Here is a 20,533-nt window from a genome sequence, read left to right as displayed (position 1 = left end):
GTGCAAGTACCTGACCAGTGTGACAGCAGGCAAGGTATTAAGAATTTAATATAAAAGTAACTGATGTGATCTCTAATAATAAAACACAAGTAGTTTAGAGGGCCTGCAAAATGTACTGAAACATTTTAGTGCTCAATAAATTATTATTATTATTATTATTATTATAAAAGAGACGCAGTCAGTTGTGTTGTATTATTTTGCGTTCCATTTTCATATAATTACGTGACAGGGCATATTTTTGAACAGATTACAGTGAATTTCTACATGTATGACCTGATACGCATGCAATACTTTTGCATTATAAATTCAATTTTCACTGTAACGAGCAGAGTCCGGTGGATCTCTATCTCCACTACAAGTGTTAGGCTTCATTCACATGCAATGTCTATTTTCTAAATTCTATTTTCTATTCGCGGTATGTCTTATGATCACGGTCTGTGCCCTGAATATCCCGCGGCGTAATTACTGGTAGCGCGAGCCAGTTACTATAAGTTACTATAAGTAACTGGCTCGCGCTGCCAGTAATTACGCCGCGGGATATTCAGGACACAGACCATGATCATAAGACACCGCGAATAGAAAATAGATTGTTAGAAAATAGACTTTCCATGTGAACGAAGCCTTAGACTCAGGAGTGGGTATTGTACATGCGCATTGGGGAAAAGGAGTATTGGAAATTTAAGAGCATTTTGTGTTTCACATTTCTCCGATTTAGAAACCGACGACGTCTTGCGCGTGCAAGGAAAGAAGTAGGCGTGCATTTATGAAAATTATATTAATTATATGAAAATGCATCTGTTAGGGTGCTTCCAATAACACTTGATACTGTAAAAAGACAAGGAACAACAAATCCATTTTCAAAACTGGTTTTAATATCACCAAAAGAAGGAAAAAAATACATCAAAAAACATTTGATGAAAACAAAATCACTTTTTACACACGAAGCAGTCCCATATCACCCAACACAACGTGGAATGTTATATAACATATAAAGAGATAGGGGATCAAGGAGAACAGTCAGCAGCAACGGCCTGAAGTCCCCAAGTTACACTGCAAACGGTGAACTAAGCTTAACGCCACGCGTGGTTGGAGCCAGCACTTTACGAAGTGCGCTGGTCTTGGAAGAAAGGTATTTCTAAGAGAAATGCGTTACTGATGCACATTACATAAATATTAGTGGGCAAGGTTATCCATGATGCACACCTTAAACATGCCATATACCGGATATCTTGCAAGTTTTACATAATAAATTTTTAGGCTCGTTATTCTGCGCAAAACGGAGGCACTCTTTGACAAGAGAAACTTTGTCCAACAACGAAAAAAAAATTACCTGAGAGTTCAAATGTCTGAATATATCAGACTACTTAGTTGGGAAACAAGACTTGAAAGCTGCCTTTTACAGGCATCATGGTGGAATCTAAAGTTTTTGATTTCTATGAAACTGTATTTTAGGGATCCAGGAATTTGTATTATGCAAATTACAAATAACATTCTCACCATCTAAAAATCAAATTTGCTTTAGAAATGTTTCTTAGGGAAACAGGGTATTAAAGTTTTTTCTCACCCTGAACCCTTTCATGCCTTCTAAAACAAATATTTCATCAAACTACCATTTGTGAGAAACTCATAATTCTCCAGTACATGTATGTCCGTGCACATGTGCATGCGCACAAACCCATGCACATACAATGTATATGAATACTGTTCAACTACAGTAAGTGTTTAGTCAATAAAGAGGGTTCACTATAGAGGTTAGGTTTGTGAGCTATACACTGAAAATGATTGTTCACCTGTTCTTTTTCCTGACTATGTATAGAAATCATATAAATATGTGTTAAAGAAAAACATAACAGACAGCCTATACACAATATTTTGCTTAGAATATGCCATCAAATCCATCACTGCCCTGTAGAGAAATGAATAAACGAAATAGAAACAGCATTACGAAATGACTACTGTAACAGCAGGACAGTCCCAAACACCACAGAGAAATCACAATGATTAAAGCTACTTGCTTAATTAAATGTACGTACTGAATGAATCACAAATATTGAACAAGATTAGCAAAAAGTATCCCAACTAATTCTGCCAATGGATTCATCATTATCAAATTTACAATTCACACAATCACCACCCAAAACTTGAGCAAAGAGGCCATTAAAAACCTAATAACTACAAATAACCAAGCTGATTTCAAATAACAGTGATCACAGATCCTTGAAAAGTGCTGTGAAACTAAATGCTGTGCAGTAAGAATGTATATTCCATGTGGGGATCCTGAATCCTAGTCCAAAGCCCCCTATCCAAGCCCCACCTTGACTATTGTCCAGGCTTATTTACAAACACCCAGTCTTAAGAACAAGCCGGAAGCCTCACGGACCACCACCTTCAACATGCATGTGAAACAGCAGTCCACCCAGTGACCAATGACAGATGATATAATGAAGATGATGATGATAATGATAATCAACAAAAATGTTAACGCAAACAAGACCTTCCAAACTGTAAAGAGACCAACATGAACACTATAAATTGGAATACCATGTCCATACAGTTAAGAGATCTAACAGGTGCACCTTAACCAATGTTTCTTGTTCTCAAAGACACACCGATTCATAGAAATATGGAAGCCATTATTGATTGTTCTTCTTTGGAACTTCAAGTTGTATTATAAGCAGTTTTTTAAGGTAGTCTTATACACATATATCTGCCTAATGCGCCATGGTTACAACCGTCATGGTGATTGTTACCATAGTGACAGATTACGCATGCTAATCTATGATACATTTAAAAAAAACCCAGTCACCATTCTTCTTTGGATATTGCACATTAAAACGTAAAGCTCCAGAATGAAATGCTAGTCCTTTGGCTCATTTGCGACACGTCTTCTCTGCTATAGTCTTGAATAAATTAAGTTCGTAACACAGCTGTTTTCTTGATTTCTCCCAAAGACTTGATCTAGTCCAAGATATCCTGAAATGATAAAATTTTTTTTTCAAGAACTGGGACCTGATTCACAAGTACCTGCAAGTTCTTGTGTCAAGCTTAGTCCTGATTTCAATCTTTAATTCTACTAAAATAAATAAATTAATTAATAAATGATTCTGACTTCTTTTGAAAACATGGTAATAGATGTTCATCATAAATAATACATATCTGACAAATAATATGTTTCAGCCTAATAATTCTCTATCTATCTCTTTCTTTTTTTTATTTTCTTTCTTTCTTTTTATTATAATTTTTTTTGAATACTCACAACATCAGAGTCATCATGATAAGATTTCACTTTGGGGTTTTTAGGATCCTTCAACATCGCCTCCTGTTGAAATGGAAAACAGATTACATGGGTGTTCTTTATTTTTAAAAATATAAGAAAATGGTCAACAAATATCATCATGATAATTTCCTTTGTGGGTATGTATGAGTTTCTTATGTGCATAGTCCAACAAAATGTGATCAAATACTAAATCTTCAATCAACTATCTTTGTATGCGAGAACAAGATTCAGACATAAAAAACTGAAAATTTTCTTAAAAACTTCAATCTTAAGTCTTACCTCATCATCTGAGTTGTCCTGATAAATAGTTTTATGGCTGCCTATAATATTTTCCACATCGTTATCATAATCAAACTCATCCGACTGGCTAAGCGACGAGTAGCGATACGAAACATTTCTACAATAAAGACAATATTGTAAGTAATAACTGAATTTATCATCATTTAGCTAGTTTCAATTTGTATTAGTAAGGACCAAATTAGGAACAATTTACCAGTCAGTTTCAGCAACAATATCCTACTTGACCATATAACAGACAACTTTTTGACAAAACATGCTGGCAATTCTTTCTAAAGATAGATCTAATAATATTTGAAAGCAAGTTTTCTTGCAAAGGAACATCATGGGCCACTGGAAATTTTTCATACACACAAACACAGTAATATGGAAAAATTGAAAAGACACTTCTCTGCTGTTTTAATAATTAACATGTCCCCCAAGAATTCCATTGGAGTTTCCATTTTTATAACAGATGCTGGATCACAGCACACTCACTAGCTTTGCTCATTTTGCCAAATTAAAATTTGAGACAAGCTCTACTCATTCCAAGTGTAACTAAACAGCAGCTTTCACTATGTAACTTTAACTCCGGGTCATTCCACAGAAAATATGAACATTTGAGTCATGTCAATGATGCATGCATTTTGTGCAATATTTGTATAATCTGAACTTGCCCCATTATTTTCTCTGCTTTTTTGTTCCTCCAATACATGGGGGAAAACATAAATACGCAAATATTACACAAAATGTTTGTGTCACTGAAATGCCTTGAATGGCCTTGTGTGTGTGTGTGTGTGTGTGTGTGTGTGTGAAAAGATCCACCCACAGATTCAAACCACATTTTGAATCACAATTAGACTATACTTACTTATTACTAAGGTATCCAAGTTTTCTAAAAAAGAAAAATCCCATGCCCAGAACCAGAACAACTATACAGACGAGAATAACTGCCACTATTCCGCCATTGGTGCCTCCGCCTTTACCATTCTTGACTTCTGTCATGATCTCATGATCCACGTAATCCTGCAATAAAATGACTTTACACTTTCAAAAATCATTTTTGAATTCATGATTCAGTTTGTGCCTTCTATGATATATATATATATATATATATATATATATATATATATATATATCAAAACTATAGGCTGAACTCTCTAAACCAACTAGGTTATACTAAAAGAAATTTGATTTTTGTTTTTACACCAATCTAAATCAAAATCTGGAGTTGTCAATCCTGCGGATAATCCACAGTGAACTCACATAGTCAGTATCCACCATTGAAGCATGGCCGTTTTCATCGATTTTCACCAAATTTTTGCTCTCCTCGTTACAGATCACATCCAGCGTTATTTCCGTGGACTGTTGGGGTACGAAGCCATTATGGCACCCATCGCCAGGGATTTTACGATACCTGAAAGATACGACAAAATATGGTTTTAGATACAGTAATTATTCAAAATTTTCAAACACCTCCCTTATTCTACTATCTTTCCTTATTTTCAAGATTTGATGTTTAAGTTTGTAATAAATGTCAAAATCATGTCTTTTTTAAGAGGAATCCAACTAATTTTTTTTCCAATGCTCTTAATGAACATTTTAAGCAAAATATTGTTTTCAGGAAATTATAAACTGTAAAATGTTATGCTCAATTATCATCATCATCAATATTATTAATTATCCTTAATAAACAAAATTATTGTTAATTTCCTTCAGTCTTATAAAGGTGCATTACAGAATTGAATGATAATGTGCATATTTATCTTACCCAATTGTATTGTCCTCTGTAACGTGGTTATTGATACAAATTTTCAGTTCTTTTGCACTGAATTTACTGTCTCTTACACATTCTTCCTTGGCATTTTTGACGAATCCAAAATCACTGAAACCAAATGTAAATATTTAATATTTTCATTGGAATCGGATGATGCTGTTCCTTTAAAAATTAATCATGCTATAAAAGCAGTTCTAGTTTTGATGCCTCAATTACCTCAGTTATAAACAAACACAAAGGATTACTTCATATGGTTCTTTTATCTTACATTAAATATTCCTTTTATTAAGAGTATCAAATACGAAAATAAAGGTTATAACTTAATTACATTTTCTGTAATTCAGAGTAAAATAAATTTATTTAAAAAAAAAAAAAAAACCAATATCAAAAACATATAGGACATGCTTATTTAGCCTTGCTCCCCCCCCCCCCCTCCCCCGTCACCATCCATCTCATCACCTTGTCTACCCTCTCTGGCTGTACTCACCACTCGTAGTCCTCTCTCCTACAGGTACAGGGGGTTTCCGAACCACTCCGCTCAACTGAATAGCTCCTGCCATTGTAACACCTGTGGATTCATAAAGATATGACATTATATTTTGTATAAAGCTTAAAGTTAAATAAGGAGGGACAAAGACTAGGTCTTCTTGATGAGCAAACATATCTATCTTCCATATACATAATTTTGGAGTCATAAACAATCATATGTCTATATAGCATTTGCTTTGCTTTGAATGTACGGCATAGACCTATAACTTACAGGGAGTCCTTTATGACCCTCTTGTATGTCTCCTTGTAGCCAATCAGACAGCCTTTCCACTCGTCTTGCTGTCCATGCAGCTCTCCATGAGGTGACCACTCCTCGTAGTCCTGGGGATCTTGACCTGCAGTGGACAATGTCATCATCATATAAATCCTACAGTGTTCATTTCAGAGTGTTCAATTAAGTTTCTGTCCTCTCTGACTTGGAGTGGACAATAGATGGAGGTTAAAATTAATAGCCCAGGACTGATAAAAAATATGAAAGACCTAAGATATTTTTACTGAAAAATTACCAAATATGTCACAGTCCTGTCTTGAAATCTGACACAGAAGATACTATGGATTTAGACTAGTCCAAAGTCAAACTGTAAATATCTTACCATGCCAGCGAAGCATTTAATTTGCTGTGTTACATTATAAGGATAAAGCAATTTCGTAATTTAGCTGCTGACTGAAGGAAAAAAAATCACTTCATCACTTACACTGCCTCTTGATGATCTTCTGAAAGTCAATGACGAATACCCTCCACTCCCTGTGCACCTGCCCATACCCCCAGATACTGACGGTCATCGCCTTGTTCCCTGGCTCTGTCAGGAGTCCAGTAAACACGATGACCTCGTCTGTGAACTTGTGCTCGTGCCAGCAGCGCCCTCCATCAGTAGAAAACTTCACTATATTAGGGGTACTGGTGTTGTATGGAATGGCCACAAGCAGACCCCCCTGGTCAGCTATCTGGTAATGGTGGGGGCCGTCCAGAGCCTGGGGATAGAAAGGAGCATTCTCATCAGTTTTAAATTAGACCTAGTTGGCTATCTGGTAAAAATGGTGGGGGCCGTCCAGAGCCTGAATATATAAAATGTGTTCACATCAGTTTTAAATTAGACCTAGCAGGCAATCTGGTAATGTTGGGGGCCGTCCAGAACCTGGGGATATAAAGGTGCATTCACATCAGTTTTAAATTAAACCTAATTGGCAATTTGGCAGTGGTGATGGTTTTCTGGGGCACTGAGAATATAAAGGACCCAGAACAGAATAGAACAGAAAAAGCAAGTATTGACCTTAATAAAATCATAGCATTTCACAACATATTTGGTCCTTGGATGATGTTTAACCCTTTATTTTGTCTGAAATGGCCTTACTGATGGACAATGAAACGAAAGGAGTCTTCAGTATTTGTAAATCCTGTAAATTCTATATTTAATAGTTTAAAAAATAGTGAACAGTCACCTTGATCCAGTTATAGCCCCCGTCATCAGACACAAAGACATCTGGTGGGGTGTTCTGCAGGGCGTCGGCTACATGACCTGGGGGAGGAAATATGGTGGGTTAGAGGTACCACGGGAGAGTTGCTTCCATCAAATTATGAAGCAAAACTAGTCATTGACAACTACTATTTGACTAATAAATAAATTTATGGAATTCACTGAAGCTTAGTGAGAGACGGCAATGAAATTCTGTTGGCAAAACTTAAATTTTGAAAAAAAAAGCGTGAACATGTTAAGTTTACAACGGGAAGTAAGTGAAAAGCACTTGTACAAAGGAAATTTAGCATTGTACCAATGATTCTCCCCGAATGCCATGAAAGACAATAGATTCACACAACTGTGATAAATAGATTCCACAATCATGCACAAAAATGAGTTACACACAACCAAGCTACAAACCAAGTCCTAAACAATAAGACAATGCAATAACATTTAAAAAAAACACCATTTAGAATGCCATCATATACTTAAATCCCAAAAAAAACGCCACTGACCATGTGCCAGAATGATCCCCACTGCACTCTTGCTACTAAGAGGTGGCTTGGCTGGGATGTTCCGTGCTATGCTGTAGTGGTTGTGGATTTGTAAGTAACAGGCCTGGAAATGCAAGTCAAGAATGCGTACTAGTAATAATAACAAGAATAATAATAATTTATACAGAAAATAGCAATCCATATGCCGAAGCTTTACATTTCATAAAAAGATAATACATAAACACATAAAAATATATTAATTTATTGAAGTTAAAATTCCTAAACAACAAGGAACAAATTTCAAACAAGTTCATGAATCATCAGCAATAGTACATTACATTTTGTAAGATATTTATAAAATGCATCAATGAAAACATTGACTATGCCAACAAAGAGCAATGTCTCGAAAACAATTTTCACATCATTAAAGCAACATCTGATAGAATCTTAACATACCAGACATATGCTTTCAAGGTGATTATATTTACCAAAATATTAATAATGTGAATAAATATGCTATTGAAGCATGCATAACATCTTTAAATAAGATAATTATTCTACCAAAAAGAAAAATGTGTCATTCTAAATGTACACATGGAATAATCCACTGACTTAACTGAAGAAACACCACTTGCTTTTGAGAAATTTAAATTTGAAATATCGAGACGTGAAGAGAATACCTTGTGGCAAGGGACACCAGGTGGTGCCTTAATAGGTTTCCACTCAGCCCCTCTGTCAAACGAGATCATACTGTGGATGCTGTTATCATCTGACATCTGACTGGCGATGTAAACACCTCGCATGGACTCAACCTGGAGTAGAGAGCGAATTTTTTTTACAAACTGATGCAATAATTTCCCAGCAAATAGCACATGACTGTCACAAACACAATTGTGTATTTTAAAGAGTTTTGGCAATCACGGCATCTTGTAATCTGCTGCATTTCAAAATTCTTCATGCTTTCAAAGACTCATGATAGATTTTGGAATTTTCTCAGTAAAATAACTTCCAGAATATAATGCAACTGTTCTTAGTTCTACTGTGCAATTTAAAAAAAAAAATCTGACAATCCATCCTTCTGCAACATTGTACATGATCAAGCTATAAAATCCTTTGTACATTGACAAACCAATTAAAAAACTTCACTCCTCCTGTGAATGTAAACTATCCGAATTCACTTTTAAATTAATTTTCAAATAAAAATGACGTCTTAATAACCTTGTAGAAGTCTGTGAGATCTAGGTAGTTTGGATAGAGATGCTTTTCTAGAGATTCTGTGAAGACGATTCCTGATGAATCAGAGATATATAGAGTACCATGACCAGTGTCTGTAATAGTGAGAAAAAAATTAACTGTAAAACATTGAAGTATATCTAGGCCATTATTATAGCACATCATTACACTTGTTTCACATAACTCTGTAGATTGGACATCCAAAATAGAGAATTAAAATTAAAGAATCTTTTTATTCTTCAAAAATCCGCATGTCATGCAAAAAATGGTTAATTTCTGACATTTTTTCTTATAAGTTGTGAACTACATTCAATATTAAGCAACAAAATGAACAAACTTTAACTGTATATTTCTACAACTTTAATTATCATTTGTATAGACAAACAATCTGACATAATCTATAAAAGGTGTACATACCCCCTGGTTTGTCCACGTGCAGAAAAATCATTCCTTCACTCATATCAAGAATTGAATAGAACTAAAACAACAGAGGAAATAAAAGTTAAGTGACTATTTCATGTTGCACACTTGCAACCTCTTAGGAAACTTAATTTTAGAGTTCACAACGTATACCTTGATATTTTTCCTTTAAAAATGTCTATTTTTTTAAAAAAGAAAATGCTCCCACTAACTGTCATGGCAGTGTATTTTGAGAATCCTTGGAATCAATCAAATTTCAAGCACATCACTCACTCCTATATTTTTGTTTTTCAATATTTTTAAGTTTTCACTACTCCCAAGAACACTTTTAGCCATAAACCTAACTAACTTGACAAAAGATAATTATCCTCATCTTCTGGTATCAACATCAAAATAGGAGACTGTGAGACATATTGTGGAATTTCTTTAAGCTTGTTAAAAACATCAATATTTCTAGGTAATGGCAACAGGTCTGAGACTCTTACCCTGTCTTCGGTGACAGTGGGAACCTGGACACCATTCCACGACTCGCCGCCGTCAGTGGAGACTTCAAGCGCCCTCTGGTACTGAAATATTTGTGCAGCAGGTCATTACACTAAAACTTTATAAAACTTTATACAGCTCTAGGTAAATCAGATATCACTGGAAGCAATCCAGTTATAATAACACAAAAACAAATAAATTAACATATAGAAAGAACATACAGTAACAAAATCTAAAACTGAACCTGGTTCATCTCAAAGTCTTCTGTTGGTTAGTTGTTTATTTAATTTACACTGACAACAATATTTGTCGTAAGAAAAAACTTAATACATCAACTTACAGATCCCTGTTGGTTCACTGAAGTGAAAAGGAATTTTCCCTGAACTCCAAACTCGTAGATGTGTTCATTCACCATCTTCCAGTTTGCCCCCAAGTCAGTACTCCTCAACAGCTGGTAGTCATAGGATTTTGAAATGATACCTGGAGAGAAAATAAAATACAGGAAAAAAAGTGGCAAAACAAATTGTTCACCAGACACTTACTCTTTTTGAGTATCACAGTGTCTGTAAAACAGTTTGCTTCTTCTCATGAAATACCACCTCAGAACATATTAAAACAGCCCATTACATACCTCCAAATATAGAAGTGAGAATAGAGGGTTTGTCATACGTAGCATAGATGGCGTTCTCAAAACCCGGGGCTCCATTAGGATCCCTGAAAATAATGAAACATCAGCCATTAAAACCTGGGTTTAAGCCAAGTCAATGCTATCATATCATATATTATCAAACTATATTTCTCATCAACATAAACATGAAGGTGACCATGACTTACTGAGGCTTCATAGACATTTTTAGTTATTAACTGAAGAGGATAACACTTCATTTGAAGTCTTTAAACTGTAAACCTGTTTATGTTTTAATGTATATAATGATAGTTTATGTAAATTGAATGTTTAATATCTTTTTTTCAGCCTCTTTCATCTCTTATTTCTTTGGCAACAATATTCACACTACTCTTAGACTAGATCTTATATTCTTTTGTCTGATCTCTTGTATTAATAATAAATTCAGTTGTCATCATGCTCTGTGCTGTGAAATAATATATAGATATAAACATTGTTAATAATACAAAAGTGGGCCCTTACTTAGCATAATGAAAACATGACATAAATGAATAACATAGATGCTGTGCATTAAGCCCCTATCATAGTTAAAATAAGGACTTAAAAGCAATAATGCAGCATGGACCTGATGCATCAAGTATTTATAAACTTGCAGCTGGTAAATTTTGATTTAGTGTATCTCGACTCACATGAAAGTAATACAGATTTCTTATTGTCAACATTGTGCAAGTTGACACACATCTATATACGTCACCAAATCAAAGAGAAATCTGGCAAAACCGTTTAACTTTTTAACACTTATTTTCCAAAATTTATTTGGTAATGGGTTATTACATGCTAGAAAGCACACAGTTAGAATAATATCATTTCAGAAGTAAGCAACTTACATTATATGCACCAACACTTTTTTTTTCATGTTTTTGTTTCAAGTGAAAATACATCATGTACCTGAGACTAGCCTCCTATATTGAGTGAATTCCACTACACCAAAATTATATATAAATTTATTATGCTTTGCTTCATAATACTAGGCTGAGGCTGAATGTATTCAAATTATCAGATCCTTCCAAATATTACTGGTTGTAAATCAAGTAAATTATTCATTATTTGTACAGTCTGGCTTAGAACTATATAACACACTTGCATGTGACTTAAAAGCACAGTCACATCCCACATGTATATATCTATGAATTGATAAGTATTGGGCCCTTTTCACTTTGAGTGGTATAGTTTACTGAACTTATCCAATTCACTGGGAGAGGTTAAAACGCACTTTCAAGGGTATATACTATCTTTCACAAGTTTTCCACATGTTCTCTTCCTGCTGTTTGCATGGTGACATTTGCTTGGTTTTTGTTGCAAAAAAAAATTGACTTCCAATGCATCTTTAAGGAGGCTGCACTTGGGCCACTCTATTACATAATAGTCAGGCTATGAAGTTGTTTATCTCTCAGACTATACCAGTACAGGAGGGGGGGTGGGGGTGGGGTGGGGGGTTGGGGTTTTTCCAAAGAAACGCCCTTTTGTCAGGAAAAGGTCCAGTCTGGGTAAAACTTGATAAAGGTACACAAAGCAGGGGCGGATCCTGAGATATTTTCTGACAGTCTTCCAACTTATCTTTGTTGATCCATCTTCCATTTTTGACCGTCTTCCGACAGAAAACATTAGATGGCTGACAATGTAAACTTGAAAATCTGACCGTCTTCCAGAAGACCCAGAAGACAGCCTAAATCCGCCCCTGCAAAGGTTACATTGTAAAGGGTCCACATTTTCGGAAAAAGACCTCCCCCCCTCTTCCCTTTGAAATTGCTGGCTATGGGTCTGAGACTGTATCACTGGAACCTTAGATTGACTATCTGGTAAGCAAATCTTGCTTAATGTCTAAGAGAAGATATTTTATGATACATTTCCCCTTCATTGGCCTTTGATTAGCATTACCATAACAACCCTCTCCCTCCTTCCTAGTTTTAGAGGTAGCCTCAAACCTTGCAGTCAACAATGCAAAAGTAAGTTCCTTTGAGACAAGAAAATGTGCAAGAATACAGTTGAATAATAGACTGCAGACTGTGATTCTACAGAACTTAACAGAAAATTTCCAGAAAAATATCTTTGGGTAAATTTTGCCAGTTTCCATTTCTGGCCACATCACTCACTAGTCCGCCATTATTTCTGACTCGACTCTCTCCAAATCTTCGAAAATCTCGCCTGATTTTGCACCAAGATGTGAGACTCTGAGCTACCTCAAATGACCCCCATAGTCACACATCAAACATTGGCACAGTGCAATCTTACTCACCATTTGTACTTAACAATATCAGTATGGATTAAGCGCCAGGTTCTACCTCCGTCTTGAGAGAGGTACAAATCCTGAAAGACATTTTAGAAACAAGACATGGTATGGTGTGAATTACTTCTTGACAAAATTATCTTTAAATTAAAATTAAAAAAAAAAAAATTAAAATTAAACATTATGAGGAATTATAATATCCATTCAGTATGCTAATATGCAATGGGCGTTTCTTTTAAGACACTCATAATGCTACGCAATGATTAATATATTCCATTGTGGCCAGATGCCCCTCTTCCCTCACTGACTCCAAACTTTCGTGCATTTTTTTAACTGTTTTTATTCAGACTAGTGCCACATCTCATTTCATTTAATTTTTTTTTACAAATTTTTTAAAATTATATAGCAGAGAGATCAAACAGAACTGCACTATCCATTATAGAGCCTTAATTTTCAATAAAATTTGTGACATGATGAATAATAGAGCTCTGACATGTTACATCTTTTTCATACACAAATTAAATGCACACCTTTTTATGTCTTATGTATAAACTATGCAATCACTGCTCAATCCAAACTTGTCACTTTCTTTTTAATGTAAGATGTTAAATTGGATAACCTACCTTGGAAGAATATCCTATTTTTTGGGCAAGTATGAGATTATTGTTACTAGGGTGAAATAGCATTTCATCGCGAAGGATGAAAGGCATAGTAAAATGGCTAAAGGTGGAGCCACCGTCCTGGGTAATATACAGGTCAGATACATCCCCAGTGAGGTTGTGTGCAACAATAAATATCTGAAAAAAAAAATTAAAAGGATAGATTTCAGTGCTTTTCTCATGCATATTCAAAAGGAAAGAGACTGTGCTCTTTGCCTTAGAAATGCTTGGCCAAATTTTAACATCAAAGATTCAAAATGCAGATAAGATGTAATTTTTCCTTTTATAGTCATTTACATAAGCAAAGTGCACTTTTTTACCCTTATGTTAAAACCTTTTAACAGTAATATCAAACACGCTTAAAGTATACAGGTCTGTGCATTAAGTCTGCTGCAAACTGCTTCAGTGATAATAAATCAAAACATTAAGTACATGTATATAAGTAAAACCACTGCAGCAAAAAAATGTAACAGTAGAATATGAGTGCTGAGTAAATTAAAAGATGGAATACAGCTTACATTATTAGCATCATTAGGATTTTTCTGCAGCCCATTGTCTTTTCTCATGATGACATTGTTAATGCGAGAGTTGATGTCTTCAAATGATCTGCCAAAGTTGGTGCTGAATTCAGAAGTCAAAATAAAAAGTTTAACACCAGGTTATATACAGTATGGTAAGTTTGTGAGCCACATAAACAACAGCTGGGGTAGCGTTAGCATTTTTTGTTTGTTTGTTTGTTTAGCTAAATCACCACTTTTTTGACAACTTGTTATCCAAATGGTGTTAATTTGACTACAACGAGTCAAATCAAGCCCTTTTTGTTTTGCCAGTTTAAGTCAGCTCTAGCACTTCGTTAAATAGGCGAGTGTAAACGCTACCCCAGAATAGCATGTTGTCATAAGTTGTGTAACTTCAAGTATTAGTTGTACACTGCCATTTATACCAGCAGATGGAAAAGCTACAGGTCTTTGGACAGGTAACTATCCAACTGTCTTTTGCACTTTGTCCTTATTTCAATTTTTAACATTCATTAAAAAAATATTCTTCGGGGCCGTTGGAGCTTAGAAGGCGTATCAGTTGGAAAATTAATTTGAACACCCCATTTCAAAATGATGCCTACACTCCCGACAAGCTATGAAAACATAAAAATAAATCATGGATCAGTTTGTGTTCAAGGACGCAGACACACATATAAACCTCTACCTATGTTACCCCTATCTCACCTTCTATATAGGACAGATGGCCTAGCCAAATTCCCCATTTCTTCTGTGACTGCAACCAATATGACCTGGAAAAATTCAAATTAGATATAGAAATGTCTCATTTAAAATATCCCAACCATGTATAATATCTACTGTTTGGATTTAAAAAAAATTAAATATACTTACTATTCCAAGAGTTTTTTCTTTACTTTTAATGTCTAATTGATTTTCAGAGAATTTTATCCCATGTGATAAATAACGGAAGCCATTCTGAATTATGTTTATTTATATTTATCATCTGTAATAAATTATGGAAAGGGACATGACAATGAAATATTCAAATCCCATAAAAGTTGCAGAATATTTTGCTTGTAATCCAATCGACTAGTCTTTGTACTTTAAAATTTCTCTCTTCAGTTTCTGTTGCCTGCCACTTATTACTCAACAAGTGCTTTCCTGCCATGGCGGTATTAATAAGACTTGATAGTGAAACCAAAACTACTTTAACTTACCCCAGAATTGTCGCCTGCCCACGCTAGGGCCATGCTCGCTTTGGTTTCATTCACAAACTGGTGCTGAAAACAAATCGGAATAAATCTAAACATCAAGTATACATACATTGTGTGCCATTTCCCAACCATAGGCCCTATTGGCTGGCAATATCATATCAAGTCTGTCAGAGTTATATGCTTCAGGAATGCATGTTAACCTAAGCCCACGGCTGTGAAACTTCCGCAATAATCTGAATCTGAATATGTAATAATAAATGAAAAGCACTCTCATTAAACTCCCATATACTGAAAACGCTAGAAAAATATATTTTACCGTGTTCACAAAGTCTGGAGTTGTAAAATCTAGCTGGTTTTTCTGCTGCTCACACGTCGTGTCCTCTGCATCACGACGAAATCGCTGATTTCTTCCTGGAAGGTTCAGATCATAATCTCTTTTCACGCGAGTCAACTCGTCTGTACTCCTCAAATAATTCTGCACCGATGAGTCTTTCATTTTTTGCGTCTTCTCCATATGAATGTCAAGCGAACAGCATTTCTGGATACAAATTATGTCGCATAATAAAAGCAAAACTAGTCCTCCTTCCTTGAACGCCATTTTACGGGTATGTTGTGACTAGTCACGTGAAACAGGTGGCTCAAGATGTCAGCACCATCTTGATATGCCATCCATGACGAGCCTTGATTTATTGATCTTTGCCTCTCTTTACTGTCATATATCTAGTCCATTTTTCGTTTTTCTAATGTTTGTGAATGTTGAACGATTTTAATTTCTTTTGGTGTGAATATGAATATATTGAAAAGTTGAAAAGTTAAAATTGTGTTAATATGTGGGACTCTCTTGGCAAGACAAGCTTAACAGATAAACAATTTTCGGGCAAAGGTACCCAAAATGTCACAAATAGCGAAACTAAAGGTAAAGACTGTTATATAGTCACTGTGCTCATCATTTTATGTTTTTATATGAACATTTAAGGTTACTTCGTTTTCATTATTGTCTTTATTTCTCTGCTTACGCAAGTTAGTTGCAGTGACCCAACTCCACGTGCACCTTACAGTAACACGAGTGTGACCATGAGTACCACAAAGTCCATGAATCATGTTTCAGATTGTTTATCCTTGCTTGCCAAGTTTTTCAATTCACTGTTTTTATAACGCTCCAAAAGATGTAGTCGTTTTCTCAAAAAAAAAAAAAAATGTAACAAACTACATCAAGTTAAAGCCCTTAAAATTAATATTCAATGTGATTTTAAACGTTTAAATATTTATAAATATTATAAGAATCCCACCATGTCTCATGCCTGCATACAAGGCCAGTCATTGTTTAGATTGTCTCATGTGCCCCCCGTCCACACCCACACACTTACACATGCACGCACGCATCGCACCAAGCCTGTAGCCAGCAATTTCAAAGAGAAGAGGGGGAGAGGGGATTTTTTTCTGAGAAAGTGGACTTTTTAAAGTCAAACTTTACTACGTGTACAAAAATGCCGTAAGTCATATATTACCTATAGCAAATATATTACGTCAGACTCAAAAGCTTCTTTTTGGTTAGCCCTTTAAATCCTTTAGTTTGAGATGAGTCTATACTGTACCGGTACATATAATTTAAAGCTGTGTTCACAGTGTAGTTATTGTACTAGCAAGATCAATCTACTTCAGTGGGGATTCTCACTAAGGGGCAGTCAGTGTAATCAGCACAATTGTCTTGCATGCCTCCTCATAACTTAAAGAACTTAAGGAAAGTCGGGGAAAACTTTGTGGTGCATGATATTGTTCATGGTGCTTTGCGAGGGGGCATGCCAGACAATTAAGCTGATTCCATGACTGTGAAAATCCCCACTGAGATAGATCAATCTTGCTATTATAATAACTTCTGTTCTGAACACAGCCTAAAATTCTTACTCCCCCCTCCCCCCCCCCCCCCTTCCTAAAAAAGTACCTGTATGCAATAGTTAAGACATGCAATGCAATAGTAAGCAAGCTCTCCCTCTTTCCCCCAGCAAAATCATCTGTGCACAGTGATGGATTTTAAGCCTGATCAATATGTTATTCATGAATGATCCTCATTGTTATGTCTATCAGGGAATGGTTGCCTTGGTAACAGGTGGGGCTTCTGGTCTTGGCTGTGGGACAGTTCAAAGGTTTATTCGTGAAGGTGCCAAAGTTGTCCTTGTTGACCTCCCTAGTTCCGATGGGAACAAGATTGCTGAAGATCTTGGCAAGCCATGTGTCTTTGCTCCTGCAGATGTAAGTTTTATTTAAATTTTATTATTATTATTATTGAATTATTAATTGTGCTGCATGTTCCAGCTAGGTGAAAATAAAGTAGACTTCATGTAACCTGTAGGCTTGAATTTTCATGGTTTAACCATTCCTATGATGTGTACTATATGTGCTAATAAATGGCATGAGAAATATGCATAACTTACGCTCATACGTAATATGATTTATTTTAAGATACTAGTATGCTTTCATTGGGCCGTATGCATAAAAATGAAGCAAATATAGCAGAAGCAAAATGTAAAAGCATATGCTTGAAGTTAAAAGTAAAAGTAGAAGCATTCACTTGGTTTGGTATGCATAATCTTTCACTTCAAGCCCCTTTAATACACACTGAAATTGGGGAATTCAGTAGCTCAGAAACTGGGTTATATTTTATAGGCACATTAAGAATGGAGAAACTAAAAGCCTTGATGATGTGTAGTAACCCCATGCCATATTATTTTGAGTGTACTTCTTTTTGGTAAATAGGAAAAATGACAAAATGTCAAGACTGACCCACCTATGCACTATATTCATACCCCAACCCATCTACCCCACTCACCCCATGCACCCCACCCACCCCACCCTATGCACCCCATGCACCCACCCCGTGGCACTAGTTCGGCCATGGCAGATTTTGTAGAACCAGTTTCCCTTTCAGGTCACCTCTGAGAGTGACGTTTCTGCAGCTGTGGAGATGGCTAAGAAAGAGTTTGGGAAACTCGATGTTGCTGTCAATTGTGCAGGCATAGGGATTGCCATCAAAACTTACAACAAGGGAAAGGCAAGACCGCATTCACTGGAAGCATTTGAAGAAGTTATAAAGGTAAGCTCTGTGATACATTTTGATTCATGACAAACCAGTATCTCTGTAGTCTTTAAATTAAAATCGTGTTTACTTTATCATGTAATGAAGGATAACATTTATTTTACATTTAGGTGGATGGTCTAAAAAACAATAATTATCTGCAATGAAATTGACTGATACATGAAAAATGTAAACGAGTGACAAGTGGAGAAGGCAACCATAAAATGTATCTTAGGATGAAATCGAATTTGATTCTTCAGCAAACACTTGGTTTCAATAAGGAGTTTAAGAATTGGACTTCCAGTATCACTTTTTTCTTTCAGCCGCAGTTAACTGCATATTTAAAATTTAAACACAATCACTGTGAAAAAATGTTTTCATTTTTCATTTCTGTGATCAAAACAGCTGTAGTTTCTAAATGTTTTTAATGGATAAAACAAGATCTGCTCAGGGGTAAGTAATCTTTTCATTTGCTTTCAACCACAACAACCCATAACCACATTAAAATTATTTCAGGTCAACACTGTAGGGACATTCAATGTTTGCCGCCTTGTTACAGGATTAATGCTTGACAACGAACCTACAGTCGATGGCCAGAGAGGTGTTATTGTGAACACGTCCAGTGTGGCTGGCTATGAGGGTCAAACTGGACAGGTGGCGTATTCGGCCAGTAAAGGAGGGATAATAGGGATGTGTTTACCGATGGCCAGGGACCTGTCTCTCTTGGGGATAAGAGTCGTTACCATAGCGCCAGGTAATACCCAATTCAATGTAAATGGTGTTAGTAAATTTGGTTTTAGAGAAAACTTTAATTTTGTTTTTTTTTTGGCTGAAATATGAGACATAAACCCTGGAGCATTGTCACAGTACTGTCAATTTAAAGTCTCTTTATTCTTTTTTTTTTCTCTGTTTAATTGATTATTTATTTGAATATTTTTTTCAGGTTTATTTAAGACGCCCCTCTTGATGAAGTTACCAGATAAAGTCCAGGATGTTCTTGCCAAGACTGTGCCATTCCCACCAATGCTGGGAGACCCAGATGTTTATGCTCACATGGTTCAGTGCATAGTAGAGAACCCGTACCTGAATGGAGAGACTATACGTCTGGATGGTGCTCTGCGCATGATGCCTTAGTGAAATTAATGTACGCTGCACCTGGGGTGGCACTAGGATTTTTTAAAAATTTTTAGAAAAAAGGAATCAAATTAGGTTTATAAATTTTAGAAGCAGCAACTGCACATCGAGATTTTTTGGACGAAAAACAAGACGGAATCATGTTATCCAGTGGGGTTTTGGCAGATCATGTGAGTTGAAGAACCTTTGCATCAGTGTTTATTACAAATCCTCACTTCTGGATATAGACGTGGAAGGAGGTAAAGGGAGGCAAAGTGCATTTTCTGCTTTGCAACATCACAGAATGCGAAAGGATGTAATATTTTATCATTTTATCTCCTTTTTTTTTATTGACAAAGGAACTTAGGACCAGATATCCATCAAATAAAAATGAAAAATTAGTTGCTGCTGGAATGCTGCTTTAATAATTTTGTTTCACCCATACTTTGCCAGTTTGGGACAATTTATTATGATAACAAGATTACAGAGGAATTAATAGAAAATCTCAAATGATCTGTGTGCATTGTAATTATTTAAATATCTTAATTTATTGCATCAAGATAATTAGAGGTAAGAACAATTGAGATAATTAAAGATAATTGTGGTTTGCTATAAATCTTATGACATCTGTTTAAAAAAACAAAGCAGCAAAACTGTGAAACATACAAAGCTTATAATCAATAAATATAATCAATAAAGATTGATATAAGTTGCCACATAGCTAAATTTCAATTAGGATTAAAAATTAGAGAGTTACATTATGGAGGAATACTGCAAAGTACCAAGGGTTGATATTTTTAAATCTTTCTTTACTCAAACCTTACTTACTGAATAAAAAAAAAACTGTGCATATAATAGCAATGTGTCAGTTGAAAAATGTTTGCATACACAAAAATCTAGATTTATCACTTTAATTCTTTCACCAGAGTTTTAGATAAAGTAGATTTCGCAAATATACAGGGTGGTCAAAAAGGGGGGTCAAAAAGGGGGGGGGGGGTACATTTTTGGTAAAGATCGAAGCATTTTGTGTTGAAATGAAAAGGAATAGGAACAGTTGGTCAAATTCTGGCTCTTCATTGCTGGTGTGATGTGTCAATCT

General features: G+C 35.5%; 2 protein-coding genes across 2 annotated transcripts; one reads left to right on the top strand and one right to left on the bottom strand.

Moving 5' to 3' along the window:
* Positions 1–850: 850 nt before the first annotated feature.
* On the bottom strand, positions 851–15,894 carry LOC106167010 (sortilin). The gene is made up of 23 exons (XM_013545679.2): positions 15,565–15,894; positions 15,252–15,314; positions 14,761–14,825; positions 14,056–14,158; positions 13,502–13,675; positions 12,888–12,958; positions 10,598–10,680; positions 10,307–10,446; positions 9,969–10,049; positions 9,481–9,541; positions 9,049–9,158; positions 8,511–8,642; positions 7,852–7,954; positions 7,320–7,396; positions 6,575–6,851; positions 6,091–6,214; positions 5,818–5,898; positions 5,325–5,438; positions 4,820–4,970; positions 4,425–4,579; positions 3,557–3,674; positions 3,257–3,319; positions 851–2,973 (listed from the first exon to the last, which is right to left on the bottom strand). Exons 1-23 carry the CDS (start codon positions 15,844–15,846, stop codon positions 2,959–2,961), a joined length of 2,643 nt encoding a protein of 880 aa, XP_013401133.2. The 5' UTR covers positions 15,847–15,894; the 3' UTR covers positions 851–2,958.
* A 126-nt stretch (positions 15,895–16,020) lies between these two features.
* LOC106166979 (3-hydroxyacyl-CoA dehydrogenase type-2) lies at positions 16,021–20,291 on the top strand. The gene is made up of 5 exons (XM_013545639.2): positions 16,021–16,164; positions 17,334–17,498; positions 18,175–18,339; positions 18,838–19,075; positions 19,265–20,291. The coding sequence occupies exons 1-5, from the start codon at positions 16,141–16,143 to the stop codon at positions 19,453–19,455; spliced, it is 783 nt and encodes a 260-aa protein (XP_013401093.2). The 5' UTR covers positions 16,021–16,140; the 3' UTR covers positions 19,456–20,291.
* The last annotated feature ends 242 nt before the right edge of the window (positions 20,292–20,533 follow it).

This window comes from Lingula anatina, chromosome 6, assembly GCF_051362555.1.
Source record: "Lingula anatina isolate TDL-2025a chromosome 6, LinAna3.0, whole genome shotgun sequence".
Classification (NCBI taxonomy): Eukaryota; Metazoa; Brachiopoda; class Lingulata; order Lingulida; family Lingulidae; genus Lingula; species Lingula anatina.
Note: the sequence above shows the minus strand (reverse complement) of the source record. Positions and strands in the feature narration are given on the sequence as shown.